This window comes from Leptodactylus fuscus, chromosome 11 (assembly GCF_031893055.1).
Source record: "Leptodactylus fuscus isolate aLepFus1 chromosome 11, aLepFus1.hap2, whole genome shotgun sequence".
Lineage (NCBI taxonomy): Eukaryota > Metazoa > Chordata > Amphibia > Anura > Leptodactylidae > Leptodactylus > Leptodactylus fuscus.
In genome coordinates this window covers 57422301-57438985 of record NC_134275.1, presented here as the reverse complement: position 1 = coordinate 57438985, position 16685 = coordinate 57422301, and the positions used below count along the sequence as shown (strand labels likewise).

Genomic DNA, 16685 nt, shown 5'->3' with positions numbered 1-16685 from the left:
ATACAGGATGTAACTCAGGATCAGTACAGGATAAGTAATGTAATGTATGTACACAGTGACTGTACCAGCAGAATAGTGAGTGCAGCTCTGGAGTATAATACAGGATGTAACTCAGGATCAGTACAGGATAAGTAATGTAATGTATGTACACAGTGACTGCACCAGCAGAATAGTGAGCGCAGCTCTGGAGTATAATACAGGATGTAACTCAGGATCAGTACAGGATAAGTAATGTAATGTATGTACACAATGACTGCACCAGCAGAATAGTGAGTGCAGCTCTGGAGTATAATACAGGATGTAACTCAGGATCAGTACAGGATAAGTAATGTAATGTATGTACACAGTGACTGCACCAGCAGAATAGTGAGTACAGCTCTGGAGTATAATACAGAATGTAACTCAGGATCAGTACAGGATAAGTAATGTAATGTATGTGCACAGTGACTGTACCAGCAGAATAGTGAGCGCAGCTCTGGAGTATAATACAGGATGTAACTCAGGATAAGTAATGTACTGTATGTACACAGTGACTGCACCAGCAGAATAGTGAGTGCAGCTCTGAATCAGTACAGAATAAATAAAACTACTTATGACAATGAGAACCAGAGATACATAGTATCCCTATAGTCTAGCTTGCATTACAGAGTGTATTTGTTTCTATTCACACTTGCAGTATATAGTGCTCCTTAGTATTCTATATAGAGTGCTTTTAGTAATCATACATTTGTCTTTTTTCTTTGTCAGGTATTTTAGAACTGAAGGAGGACACTATAGAGAGTCTTCTGGCTGCTGCTTGTCTTCTTCAGCTTTCCCAAGTTATAGAAGTTTGCTGTAACTTTCTCATGAAGCAGCTTCATCCGTCCAATTGTCTGGGGATTCGGTCATTCGGAGACGCGCAGGGGTGCGTGGAGCTCCTGCGGGTGGCTCATAGCTACACTATGGTAAGATTTCTGGAAGAGCCTTTGTACATCGAGACTGAACTCAGTTGTAGAGTAAGGGTTGTTGCACCTACTGGATCCCATTTTTAGACTGTGTCAATCTCAGATGGGATCTGGTTAGGTCATTGACCTGGTAGGGCTGATGTATGGTGCCACATTAATCACAAATTACTATGTCCACTACAGTAAATATTCAGTAATTTCCTGATATTCATTCCTGGTCAAATATATGTGTCAGAGCCCATCCCTGACCTTCTCTGTCACACATAGCTCGAGGTTACAATGAACCAATGAATACTATTACTGTGACCTAAACAGAGAAGTAGCAAAAATGTTTTCATCCTTCTGTAACCAGAGGAGCGTGCTGGGAAATACTGTCACCATACACTTATCAGATAGATAAATATGGCCACCACATCCTGTTCTCCGCATGGATCCCATGATAAAGACAGGAAGTGAAATCCTTTTGTAAAGGAATAAAAATAATCACTTGTATCAGGCAGAGAAGTGTCTGACCGAGCGAGATAAGTGAGAGGAAGCAACATCACATCTCCATGGTCGCTGCTTCTATCCCAGATATCCTCAAGCTCTTAAACCAGTAACCTCTAAAAACAAGAACAGAAGAAAACACTTATAATGGAGACTCCCAATATAAAATACAACAGGGACTAGGAACCTGCAGTCCTATGTAACAGCACAGATAACACAGTGATAACTCTGTGAGTATAGATAATGTAGTAGATGTCACCTGCAGTCCTATGTAACACCACAGATAACACAGTGATAACTCTCTGAGTACAGGTAATGTAGTAGATGTCACCTGCAGTCCTATGTAACACAGGGATGACGTTAAGTACAGCTAATTCATTCCTATGGATTATCACATGATGAGCTCAGAAGATGCAGGACTCTGTGGTATATCCTCATTTATATATTTACTAGCTGGTACCCGCGACTTCGTCTGCGGTGATTGTAGAAGTGGGTATATACAGGCGTGGGTAAGGTTTTCGTACTGTGTATAAGGTATGGGATATGAAATGTAAGTTTGTATCTTGTTTTTGCTGTAATTCAGAGAATACGTGAGACTTTTGTGTTGAAGTTACTTTGTATTAGAGCCGCTATATATACGGTGTTGTGAGAAACTTTACATAGTGACTTTGGGACAGAAGTATTTGAAGTTAACCCTTTCCCGCCGATGGCATTTTTTGATTTTCGTTTTTGACTCCCCTCCTTCTAAACCCCATAACTTTTTTTATTTCTCCGCTCCCAGAGTCATATGAGGTCTTAATTTTTCCTGGGACAAATTTTTCTTCATGATGCCACCATTATTTATTCTATATAATGTACTGGGAAGCAGGGAAAAAATTCTGAATGGGGTGGATTTGACGAAAAAATGCATTTCTGCGACTTTCTTACGGGCTTTGGTTTTACGGTGTTCACTGTGCAGCCACAATGACATGTCCCCTGTATTGTGTGTTTCGTTACGATTCCGGGGATACCAAATTTATATGGTTTTATTTACATTTTGACCCCTTAAAAAAAAATCCCAAACTGTGTTAAAAAAGTATTTTTTGAAAAGTCGGCATATTCCGACAGCCATAACTTTTTTATACGTGCGTGTATGGGGATGTATAGGGCATCTTTTTTTGCGGGACTGGGTGTACTTTGTAGTTCTACCATTTTCGGGAAATGTTATTGCTTTGATCACTTTTTATTCAAATTTTTATCAGAATCAAAACAGTGAAAAAATGGCGGTTTGGCATTTTTGACCATTTTTCCCGCTACGGCGTTTACCGAACAGGAAAAATATTTGTGTAGCTTTGTAGAGCGGGCGATTTCGGACGTGGGGATACCTAACATGTATGTGTTTCACAGTTTTTAACTACTTTTATATGTGTTCTAGGGAAAGGGGGGTGATTTGAATTTTTAATCCTTTTTTTATATTTTTTTTACTTTTTTTAAACTTTTTTTTTGCATTTATTAGACCGCCTAGGGGTATTGACATGGGTGGGCGGTGTCGCGGATAGTCAGAGCGGTGGGGGTCGGCAAACATGGCTGCTCCGGAGTGTTAAAGAGAGCCTCCTGGAGTATCGTTAAGGTGAGGGGCAAAGTGGTAAAGTATATGTATATGTGATTGTGTGGGGTTAGGGGCTAAGCTGTAGAGGGCAATATGAAATTTGTGGCTTGCTACGGTCCAAAGTGTGTGAGATTGCAGAGATGGTGGTGTGAGTTTGGGTTTTGTGGGGGTCCTGGCACAAACGTATGTGCGCTATTGTGACGAAAAGTAGCCTATTGTTTAATCGGGTGTATTAACTCTGTTTGTGGAAAATGTCAGCCAAATCGGTGGAGCGGTTTTTCCGTGATTGAGGAACAAACATCCGAACATGCAAACATCCAAACACACAAATCCACAAACTTTCACATTTATAATATTAATAGGATATACAGACTCAGTATTTGCTTAGTTGGGTTCCTGTCACAGATTTCTTTACTTTGGTCAGCCCAGGAGTATGAAGTCAACTTGAAGAACAGAGAAGAGAAAACCTTGCTGTGTTTCCAGATAGAACTGAACTTTTTCCTGCATCTTCCAGTTAGGAAATTGAGAAACTTTGTCTCCATTTCCCGAAATGTCACAAGGATGAACAGTAAAATCTTAAATACCACCCTGACATTTGAGAAATCACACGATGCGCCGAGCGGCCATGCTTTGTTTTCCTGGCTTACCTCGTACATAGAGGATTCTGTTTATAGTCAGATCTTATTATTTGTGAGCGATATAATAAGCAGAGTAAACAACACCATGAAATCCACCATTATTCTATCTATCGCATCAGTCCCCACCATCAGACTAACAAGCCGAGCTTACAGGGAGAACAGCAAACACTAGCCTGCAGATCCGACATGACAAGTGGGAATAAAGCTCCATCATCATATAAGGAAACCTTTATGTATTGCTGTTACTTATATAGCACCAATGAAAAGCTCCCCAACCTAATCTGAAAATCCCACCTCACCATCTGTACGCTGGACCCCAGGCAATCCCACCTCACCCCCAACCTCTCATAGTCTTTATTCCATCTCTACAATCATTCTCTTGAGCTCTATTCGGATGAACAACGTTAATGGCCATCACATCTGAATTGAGCTATTCACATGACCAATTTTTGATGGTCGGTTTTAACGGAACCTCAAAAGTAACAAACGTCCTATCTTGTCCATATTCATGGTTCCCTCAGTACTCTCAATCTATGAGAGCTGTAAGAACTGGTGCCCCACAGATGCAAAATGGGCTTGAAAATTTCCCATTTTTATGATTGTATTGCACATTAGTCCTAGTAGAGGCCTGCCAGGGGCATCTTCCCCTTAATATGCTTGACCCATCCCTCAATCTCTCCTCTCCAGACATCTATTGCCCTACCTCACAGCTCTGGTTTGCTTTAAAACTCTTGAAGTAACACGTCCACCTTGAACTATTTTCCTATCTCTCATCCAATTCCCTCGTTGTCACTCCTCAGTCTGGCTTCTGATCTCAATGCTCTACTGGAGTCGTCATAACTAAAGTCACAAATGTCCTAACTATAGAGTGATAGATTTCTCTATCTGGTTTTAAAGAGCACCTTTCATGGTTTGGGGCACAGGCAGTTCTATATATTGCTGGAAAGCCGACAATGCGCTGAATTCAGTGCACTGTCGGCTTTCCCAATCTGTGCCCTGGGTAAAGAGCTATTGGTCCCAGTACTGTAGCTCTTTACAGTCACAAGGGTGTTCCTGACAGTATGGTGCTGATATGCAGACGGACGTACCTGACTGACTGTCAGAAACGCCCTTCTGACTGTAAAGAGCTACAGTACTGGGACCGATAGCTCTTTACCTGGGGCACAGATCGGGAAAGCCGACAGTGCGCTGAATTCAGCGCATTGTCTGCTTTCCAGCAGTATATAGAACTGCCTGTGTCCTGGACCATGAAAGGTCCTCTTTAAGAAGTGCATTTGAAAGGCCATAAGGTAGTCCTGCAGTTTCTGTTTGATACAATGTACCAGTATAAACACTCTTAGGCCCGGTTCACATCTGTGTTCAGGTTTCCATTCAGGGAGCCCACTTGGTAACCTCCCGAGTGGAAACCTATACGCATTAAACCCGCAGACCCCATAGACTATAATTGGGTCCGAGTGATTTTCACACAAATCATATGGAGAGAAAAGTGCTGCTTGCAGGACTTCTTTTCACATGTTTCGAGCAGAAACCACACGGACCCTATTATAGTCTATGAGGTCCACGGGTTTCCTAGGAAATTGCTTTTTAATGCATATAGGTTTCCATTCAGGGGTCCTCAAGTGAACTACCTGAATGCAGAAGTGAATAGGACCTTACCCTGATAAATTGTATCAAACTCATATTTTGGGGCCAAATATTTTGTCCACATTATTTTGCGCCTCATATATGTCTCGTGGTCAAGCCAGACACATTAGTAGAATTGTACTTGAGTCGGAATTTTGGAGCTTCTAGAAATCCTATTAATATTATAAATTGTGTGTTTGGATGTTTGTTCCTCAATCACGCAAAACCCGCTCCACCGATTTGGCTGAAATTTTCCACAAACATAGTTACTACACTGGATTGCGCAATAGGCTACTTTTCGTCACAATAGCGCACATACGTTTTTCCCAGGACCCCCACAAAACCCAAACTCACATCACTATCTCTGCAATCTCACACACTTTGGACCATAGCAAGCCACAAAATTCATATTACCCTCTACAGCAGAGGTCAGCAACCCCTGGCACACGTGTCAAGAGTGGCACTCCTGCTATATTTCACTGGCACACCAGCAGCACAGGACCAGCAAGAGTTACATGAAGTCCGAGGTCCCTTCAGTGGGCTGCTAGAGCTGAGGCATAAGGACACTCCCCTTTGAGAGGGGTGCAGGAAACCCAGTGGGTGGAGCTTAATCTCTCAGGTCTGTGCCTGCTATAGTGGTCTGCATCCTGCAAAAATTCCCCGAGGAGGAAAGGAGAGCTGCTAGCAAAGTGAAACTGAAAAACACACAGGTACATAGGTAACTGTTCTCATTAATGTCCGGCATTTGGGGTTATTAGTTTAGTGTTAGTAATTCCATGTGCCTCACATTAATAGCAATAAACCCCATCATGTCCCTCATATTAACCCCTGTGTGCCTCATATTAATAGGAATAAACCCCATCATGTCCCTCATATTAACCCCTGTGTGCTTCATATAAAGGTTACTAATATGTGAGACATATGGAGGTACTAATAAAAGACCTCAATAATGAAGATACCTAATTATTACCTCCAAGTACTCACATATCAGTAACTCTTACACAAGGGTTAATGTGAGGGACATGATGGGGTTAATTGCTATTAATAAGAGGCGCATGGAGCTACTAAACTGTCATGCACAGGGCCAGACTTTATGTTGCTTGCTCAAGAGTATCCTGTTCCCAAAACTTACATGTACTGGCAGAAAATAACAAATCATACAATGTCGTATATCCAAGTATATTCACTTGTAATACCTCTGTCCCAAAGACACTATGTACAGTTTCTCAGAACATCGTATACCAGCTGAAATACAAATTAACTTCAACACAAAAGTCTCATGTGCTCTCAGAATTACAGAAAAAAGAAGACACAAAGTTACATTTCATATCCCATCCCTTAAACACAGTACGAAAACCTTACCCGCGCCTGTATATACCCATTTCTACAATCACCGCAGACGAAGTCGCGGGTACCAGCTAGTATTCCATATTTATGAAGATCTTTAAGACAGAGTCATAAATATATCTGAAACTACGAAGAAGAATCAGTTTGTGACGATACAAAGTTCGTCAGTATTGATAAATGTGCCCCCTTGTATGAATTTCATATTCACAATCCTGTATTTTATACATTTCCCTTCATTGATTTCATTCATATTCAGTTCACTCAATAAGGATGCAAGGAATTTATCATGTAAAATGCAACAAAGATGCCATAAAGTGAGTAAAGCGCAGCAGGAATAGAAACAATGTAGAGGCAGCGAGTGATTACAGTCAGCCGATGTGAATGGGATCTCTCCAGGTTCAGGCTTCCGAGGAGATACACGGCAGGCAGCCGGCAGAGAGGTCTGACCTCTTGATACACGTCAACTAGAATATGTGACATGTGTCATTTACACACAGAGCACGGAAAAGAAGCTGACAGTGTGACATGGGGACACATCGGCACTGCCGGCTATTTCATTTGCAGATCAGCTATGTAATATGTAATGTAGCTGGGTTTGATCCCATTCAATAGCATGCTACAGACATCTGCTAGTGGGCACCCAGATATAACAATGGGGCTACAAACCAAATACCAAAACACCCCTGTATGTTCTGCTGGCAGTGAGATATAATCTAGAACTCCTCTGCTCTTTACATGCAGTTTATTTCCATTTAGGATGATTCTTTTATTTTATGTTTTCAATTTAATTTCATTTTATTTTTACTTCTTCATTTTTCTTTCTAGTGAAGCAGAAGCGATAAACGTCGATATTGTGAGATGTAAGCGGAGACGTCAAGCGGCTGAACAAATGCTCAACCCTCATTCTTATTTTATGCCTCACCGTGATATTTTATTTTATTCTCAGGAACATTTTATTGAAGTCATCCGTAATCAGGAATTTCTCCTCCTGCCGGCGAATGAAATTGCCAAACTGCTATCAAGTGACGATATCAACGTCCCAGATGAGGAGACCATTTTCCAAGCATTAATGCAGTGGGTAAAACATGATGTACAGACGCGGCAGAGGGACCTGGGAATGCTCCTGTCCTATATCAGGCTACCGCTGCTGCCTCCTCAGGTAAGACCTTGTATAAGACTATAATACTGCACCCATATGTACAAGTATATAACTACCATAATACTGCCCCCTATGTACAAGAATATAATTACTATAATACTACTCCTATGTACAAGAATATAGCTACTACTAGCTGGTACCCGCGACTTCGTCTGCGGTGATTGTAGAAGTGGGTATATACAGGTGCGGGTAAGGTTTTCGTACTGTGTATAAGGGATGGGATATGCAATGTAACTTTGTATCTTGTTGTTTCTGTAATTCAGAGAATACGTGAGACTTTTGTGTTGAAGTTACTTTGTATTTGAGCTGCTATATATACGGTGTTGTGAGAAACTTTACATAGTGACTTTGGGACTGAAGTATTTGAAGTTAACCCTTTCCCACCGATGGCATTTTTATGATTGTGGTTTTTAGTTTTTGACTCCCCTCCTTCTAAACCCCATAACTTTTTTATTTCTCCACTCCCAGAGTCATATGAGGTCTTAATTTTTCTGGGACAAATTTTTCTTCATGATGCCACCATTATTTATTCTATATAAAGTACTGGGAAGCAGGGAAAAAATTCAGAATGGGGTGGATTTGAAGAAAAAAATGCATTTCTGCGACTTTCTTACGGGCTTTGGTTTTACGGCGTTCACTGTGCAGCCAAAATGAAATGTCCCCTGTATTCTGTGTTTCGTTATGATTCGGGGGATACCAAATTTATATGGTTTTATTTACATTTTGACCCCTTAAAAAAATCCAAAACTATGTTAAACATTTTTTTTTTGAAAAGTCGCCATATTCCGACACCCGTAACTTTTTTATACGTCCGTGTCCGGGGATGCATAGGGCGTCTTTTTTTGCGGGACTGGGTGTACTTTGTAGTTCTACCATTTTCGGGAAATGTTATTGCTTTGATCACTTTTTATTCAAATTTTTATCAGAATCAAAACAGTGAAAAAACGGCAGTTTGGCACTTTTGACCTTTTTTCCCGCTACGGCGTTTACCGAACAGGAAAAATATTTGTATAGCTTTGTAGAGCTGGCGATTTCGGATGCGGGGATACCTAACATGTATGTGTTTCACAGTTTTTAACTACTTTTATATGTGTTCTAGGGAAAGGGGGGTGATTTGAATTTTTAATCCTTTTTATTTGTTTTTATATTTTTTTTTACTTTTTTAAAAAACTTTTTTTTTGCATTTATTAGACCGCCTAGGGGTATTGACATGGGTGGGCGGTGTCGCGGATTGTCAGAGCGGTGGGGGTTGGCAAACATGGCTGCTCCGGAGCGTTATAGAGCGCCTCCTGGAGTATCGTTAAGGTGAGGGGCAGAGTGGTAAAGTATATGTATATGAGATTGTGTGGGGTTAGGGGCGAGGCTGTAGAGGGCAATATGAATTTTGTGGCTTGCTATGGTCCAAAGTGTGCGAGATTGCATAGATGGTGGTGTGAGTTTGGGTTTTGTGGGGGTCCTGGCACAAACGTATGTGCGCTATTGTGACGAAAAGTAGCCTATCGCGCAATCGGGTGTATTAACTATGTTTGTGGAAAATTTCAGCCAAATCGGTCGAGCGGGTTTTGCGTGATTGAGGAACAAACATCCGAACTCACAAACCCACAAACTTTCACATTTATAATATTAATAGGATAATACTACCTCCTATGTAAAAGACTATAACTACTATAACACTGCTCCTATGTACAAGAATATAACTACTATAACACTGCTCCTATGTACAAGAATATAACTACTATAATACTGCTCCTATGTACAAGAATATAACTACGATAATACTGCTCCTATGTACAAGAATATAACTACTATAATACTGTTCCTATGTACAAGAATATAACTACTATAATACTGCTCCTATGTACAAGAATATAACTACTATAATACTGCTCCTATGTACAAGAATATAACTACTATAATACTGCTCCTATGTACAAGAATATAACTACTATAATACTGCTCCTATGTACAAGAATATACAGTAACTACTATAATACTGCCCCTATGTATAAGAATATAACTACTATAATACTGCCCCTATGTACAAGAATATAACTACTATAATACTGCTCCTATGTACAAGAATATAACTACTATAATAGTGCCCCTATGTACAAGAATATACAGTAACTACTATAATACTGCTCTTATGTACAAGAATATAACTACTATAATACTGCTCTCTATGTACAAGAATATAACTACTATAATACTGCTCCTATGTACAAGAATATAACTACTATAATACTGCTCCTATGTACAAGAATATAACTACTATAATACTGCTCCTATGTACAAGAATATAACTACTATAATACTGCTCCTATGTACAAGAATATAACTACTATAATACTACTCCTATGTACAAGAATATAACTACTATAATACTGCTCCTATGTACAAGAATATAACTACTAAAATACTGCTCCTATGTACAAGAATATAACTACTATAATACTGCTCCTATGTACAAGAATATAACTACTATAATACTGCTCCTATGTACAAGAATATAACTACTATAATACTGCTCCTATGTACAAGAATATACAGTAACTACTATAATACTGCTCCTATGTACAAGAATATAACTACTATAATACTGCTCCTATGTACAAGAATATAACTACTATAATACTGCTCCTATGTACAAGAATATAACTACTATAATACTACTCCTATGTACAAGAATATAACTACTATAATACTGCTCCTATGTACAAGAATATAACTACTATAATACTGCTCCTATGTACAAGAATATAACTACTATAATACTGCTCCTATGTACAAGAATATACAGTAACTACTATAATACTGCTCCTATGTACAAGAATATAACTACTATAATACTGCTCCTATGTACAAGAATATAACTACTATAATACTGCTCCTATGTACAAGAATATAACTACTATAATACTACTCCTATGTACAAGAATATAACTACTATAATACTGCTCCTATGTACAAGAATATAACTACTATAATACTGCTCCTATGTACAAGAATATAACTACTATAATACTGCTCCTATGTACAAGAATATACAGTAACTACTATAATACTGCTCCTATGTACAAGAATATAACTACTATAATACTGCTCCTATGTACAAGAATATAACTACTATAATACTGCTCCTATGTACAAGAATATAACTACTATAATACTGCTCCTATGTACAAGAATATAACTACTATAATACTGCTCCTATGTACAAGAATATAACTACTATAATACTGTTCCTATGTACAAGAATATAACTACTATAATACTGCTCCTATGTACAAGAATATAACTACTATAATACTGCTCCTATGTACAAGAATATAACTACTATAATACTGCTCCTATGTACAAGAATATAACTACTATAATACTGCTCCTATGTACAAGAATATACAGTAACTACTATAATACTGCCCCTATGTATAAGAATATAACTACTATAATACTGCCCCTATGTACAAGAATATAACTACTATAATACTGCTCCTATGTACAAGAATATAACTACTATAATAGTGCCCCTATGTACAAGAATATACAGTAACTACTATAATACTGCTCTTATGTACAAGAATATAACTACTATAATACTGCTCTCTATGTACAAGAATATAACTACTATAATACTGCTCCTATGTACAAGAATATAACTACTATAATACTGCTCCTATGTACAAGAATATAACTACTATAATACTGCTCCTATGTACAAGAATATAACTACTATAATACTGCTCCTATGTACAAGAATATAACTACTATAATACTACTCCTATGTACAAGAATATAACTACTATAATACTGCTCCTATGTACAAGAATATAACTACTATAATACTACTCCTACGTACAAGAATATAACTACTATAATACTGCTCCTATGTACAAGAATATAACTAACAAGAATATAACTACTATAATACTGCTTCTATGTACAAGAATATAACTACTATAATACTACTCCTATGTACAAGAATATAACTACTATAATACTGCTCCTATGTACAAGAATATAACTACTATAATACTACTCCTATGTACAAGAATATAACTACTATAATACTGCTCCTATGTACAAGAATATAACTACTATAATACTGCTCCTATGTACAAGAATATAACTACTATAATACTACTCCTACGTACAAGAATATAACTGCTATAATACTACTCCTACGTACAAGAATATAACTACTAGAATACTACTCCTATGTACAAGAATATAACTACTATAATACTGCTCCTATGTACAAGAATATAACTACTATAATACTGCTCCTATGTACAAGAATATAACTACTATAATACTGCTCCTATGTACAAGAATATACAGTAACTACTATAATACTGCTCCTATGTACAAGAATATAACTACTATAATACTGCTCCTATGTACAAGAATATAACTACTATAATACTGCTCCTATGTACAAGAATATAACTACTATAATACTACTCCTATGTACAAGAATATAACTACTATAATACTGCTCCTATGTACAAGAATATAACTACTATAATACTACTCCTATGTACAAGAATATAACTACTATAATACTGCTCCTATGTACAAGAATATAACTACTATAATACTGCTCCTATGTACAAGAATATAACTACTATAATACTGCTCCTATGTACAAGAATATACAGTAACTACTATAATACTGCTCCTATGTACAAGAATATAACTACTATAATACTGCTCCTATGTACAAGAATATACAGTAACTACTATAATACTGCTCCTATGTACAAGAATATAACTACTATAATACTGCTCCTATGTACAAGAATATAACTACTATAATACTGCTCCTATGTACAAGAATATAACTACTATAATACTGCTCCTATGTACAAGAATATAACTACTATAATACTACTCCTATGTACAAGAATATAACTACTATAATACTGCTCCTATGTACAAGAATATAACTACTATAATACTGCTCCTATGTACAAGAATATAACTACTATAATACTGCTCCTATGTACAAGAATATAACTACTATAATACTGCTCTTATGTACAAGAATATAACTACTATAATACTACTCCTACGTACAAGAATATAACTGCTATAATACTACTCCTACGTACAAGAATATAACTACTAGAATACTGCTCCTATGTAAAAGAATATAACTACTGTAATACTGTCTCCTATGTCCAAGAATATAACTACTGTAATACTGTCTCCTATGTACAAGAATATGACTACTGTACTTTTTGGATAACTGTTATACCTCACTGGATTTGCTCTTGGTTATGTACAGTAGCTCTGCAGATTACTGTATCCATTGCTCAGTTCTATGCACTGCATTCCATATAATTATGCAAATCAGATGTAATTTTTTTGTTTTTCCAAATAAACACATGGGTTGTTATTATGTCTCAGAGCTGTTTGAATTACTGAAATCTCTCTCAAACACTTGTGATAATTAGTTTCCCAGGTGAGCCCAATTAAAGGAAACCTACTTTAGGCTGAGACCCCACGTTTAAGGGAACACTGATTATTTTTTTTTATTTTTTTTTGTTGCAGATCTTTCTGCGTTTTTTGTGTTTTTTGAGCCAAAACCACGAATGGCTACAAAAGGAATCGGAAATATATAGGAAGCTTCTTATACTTCCACCTTCTGCATATTCTACTCCTGGCTTTGGCTCAAAAATCGCAGCAAAATCTGCAACAAAAAAAAAAAAGCTTTGTTTCTGCAATGTGGGGCCTCAGCAGTTTTTCTCCAATTCCACTCTATTCTGATATTGTGGGTTTAGTAGTTTGGTCCCAGAATGACCTTCACGAGAGATGTTTAAGTTTGCTGCATCTAACTAAATGTTGGGGTTCAGTTACTTGCAGATCTAGAAAACAGCCCGATGTTCGCCAATGATCTGGAATGTCAGAAATTTCTGATGGAAGCCATGAAATACCATCTGTTGCCGGAAAGGAGATCCATGATGCAAAGTCCCAGGACAAAACCTCGGAAGTCCACAGTTGGGGCTCTTTATGCTGTGGGTGGAATGGACGCTACCAAAGGTACGGACTATAATGCTCAAAAATCAACATTAGTAATATAGATTGCAACGCCAATATGTGTACAAAGTGCTTGGCCATTGCCATCACTGCTATAGTCGTAAGGACGTCTCTCTATTCAGACTGCAACTAGGTGATGTGTTGTGGATAGGAAAAATCAGGGGTCGTGTTTTGGCAACCAGTGGGTTTCCAATGGACAGATTATACATGCTTTGGCCTGGAATACCCTTTAAATAAACCAGAATTTCACAGTATATTCAAAGTGCTCATATAATCCCCCCAAAATTCAAATTAGAAAAAAAAAGTCCAAAAGGTTGTGTGTGACTTAGCAAATCATGATCCAACCAGCCCTATTTCTGACCTTACTACGCTGTGTCTAAATTCCCGTTGAGTGGGCATCTTTTCTTAGACAATGTGAAGTTTTGTGCTGCTCTTCCTCCCCTCTCACAGCATACAGTCTCAGAGACGCAAGGGTAGAGAGCAGCTGCATCCCCCTCTTCTCCTTTTCTATGTACTCTCATAGACTATTCAGATTTCTAGGAGACTGAAGAGGATTCTTAACATTCATAGAGATCTTTCAGACAGGGAGATAGAGCTGCTGAGGATGAGGAAGATGATACTTTATCTTAATCTATTGCTTTAAATTACAGTTTGTATCATTTGGGACTATTGACTGTGAATGAGATCATGGGGCCTTCATCTGCTAGGGATTAGAAGACTTAGATATGAAGGGTATTGAGTTTATTTTCTATTTTTTCTCCCTGCTCGGTTCCTATTGAAAGCTCCTTTGTAGATGGGTCAGGACTGGTCTGGTTGTCCTGGAGACCTCAGAGACGATATTCATTGTGATTTGAAGAGCAATGTATGCAACTGTCCATAAAAGACAAGACAATAAGTTCTCCTATGAAGTAGACACTGCCACGGCGGTGCCCGCATCGATTCCTGGCTTTATTCATTTCCCCCAGTGGTGTCACCTTCATCCAAAGTGACAGACAGACGCAAACAATCAATGCAATGTCACCAAGGAGCCGCCGCCGCTCACCTCTTACAGGTTACACTGAATTATATTTATAAATGCCACTTCAGCCCAACCGAGAACAGAATCCTTCTCCGACACCCCACCGAGGCCGCAGACAAACTCTTTGATGTCAAAAACCAATTTCTAGCTCCTCAAATACCAAGTGGAGGCCTCAAGTCTATCGTACTGCTGAAACTGAGCCATAATCCACCTCTGACGATTGCAAAATCCAAAAACTAGACATGTTAATGACCCTTTTAGGTTCAACTTTCAGATCTCTTGTTCTTATAAAGAATAACAAACGTGAGGGGGCCTAGTATTAATTCCAGATCTCCAGAAAGACGCGAAGTCTCCACCAGGCTGGCAGGATGAATATTAATGGTCCGCCCTTCAATCGAGAAGTGGTTTGATCTCGGGATTATCCTGACGCAGGGAGAATCTCTCTGATCTTCTCTTGTACCTGTTTATTTATAAGGAGGCTGCATGAAGTTCTGAGATGGTCTGGTGCAAAGAAATGCACGAGATGATATGGATTTAGTCCCATGGCAGGGAGATGACCACTGCAGACATATGGACAAAACCAGGAGATAAGACAGACGAGAATAGGGAGATCGCTGGCATAGACAGGGTTAATGTTGCAGCAGTACGGACTGGAGAACCAGATTGTTCAATAAGAGTTAATCCGAATCCTAGTAAAGGTAGAGTTAAGGCTGAAGTATATAGACGGGGTAAAATATAAATCTGAGATTGGATCCAGTATGATTGCCTGAGAAAGTCTAATCCTATATATTTCCCCAGACAGACTGTATACATTTTACTGCAGGGCTGCATTCACAATTACAGAATGTTTCTTGCTACTGGAAACAGTCTGAAAACATATATACAGACATATATACAGACTGGTCTACTGTGATGTAGGCGCAGAAGGGGATGGCATATTACTGTACACAACATATTGGGCAAAGATGATAGTACTCAATAGAAATCACTATCACAAACTGCATGAAGACATGAACAAAGGGAATGTTGGGAAACTTTTAGATCTGTTTCAAAAAAAAAAAAAGAAAAGAAAAAAGAAGAGTGCAGCTCTGGAGTATAATACAGGATGTAAATCAGGATCAGTACAGGATAAGTAATGTAATGTATGTACACAGTGACTGTACCAGCAGAATAGTGAGCGCAGCTCTGGAGTATAATACAGGATGTAAATCAGGATCAGTACAGGATAAGTAATGTAATGTATGTACACAGTGACTGTACCAGCAGAATAGTGAGCGCAGCTCTGGAGTATAATACAGGATGTAACTCAGGATCAGTACAGGATAAGTAATGTAATGTATGTACACAGTGACTGTACCAGCAGAATAGTGAGCGCAGCTCTGGAGTATAATACAGGATGTAACTCAGGATCAGTACAGGATAAGTAATGTAATGTATGTACACAGGGACTATACCAGCAGAATAGTGAGCGCAGCTCTGGAGTATAATACAGGATGTAACTCAGGATCAGTACAGGATAAGTAATGTAATGTATGTACACAGTGACTGCACCAGCAGAATAGTGAGCGCAGCTCTGGAGTATAATACAGGATGTAACTCAGGATCAGTACAGTATAAGTAATGTAATGTATGTACATAGTGACTGCACCAGCAGAATAGTGAGCGCAGCTCTGGAGTATAATACAGGATGTAAATCAGGATCAGTACAGGATAAGTAATGTAATATATGTACATAGTGACTGCACCAGCAGAATAGTGAGCGCAGCTCTGGAGTATAATACAGGATGTAACTCAGGATCAGTACAGGATAAGTAATGTAATGTATGTACACAGTGACTGT

The 16685-nt window shown here is 38.4% G+C and overlaps 1 protein-coding gene across 1 annotated transcript in view; it reads left to right on the top strand.

Annotated features, from left to right (window-relative positions):
* The window catches only part of KLHL4 (kelch like family member 4), a 94367-nt gene that overhangs the window by 64946 nt on the left and 12736 nt on the right, over positions 1-16685 (top strand). The window contains exons 4-6 of the mRNA XM_075259257.1: positions 748-944; positions 7573-7785; positions 13644-13830. Of these exons, the coding sequence (XP_075115358.1) occupies positions 748-944; positions 7573-7785; positions 13644-13830 (597 nt within the window). The remainder of the gene's footprint in view (positions 1-747; positions 945-7572; positions 7786-13643; positions 13831-16685) is intronic.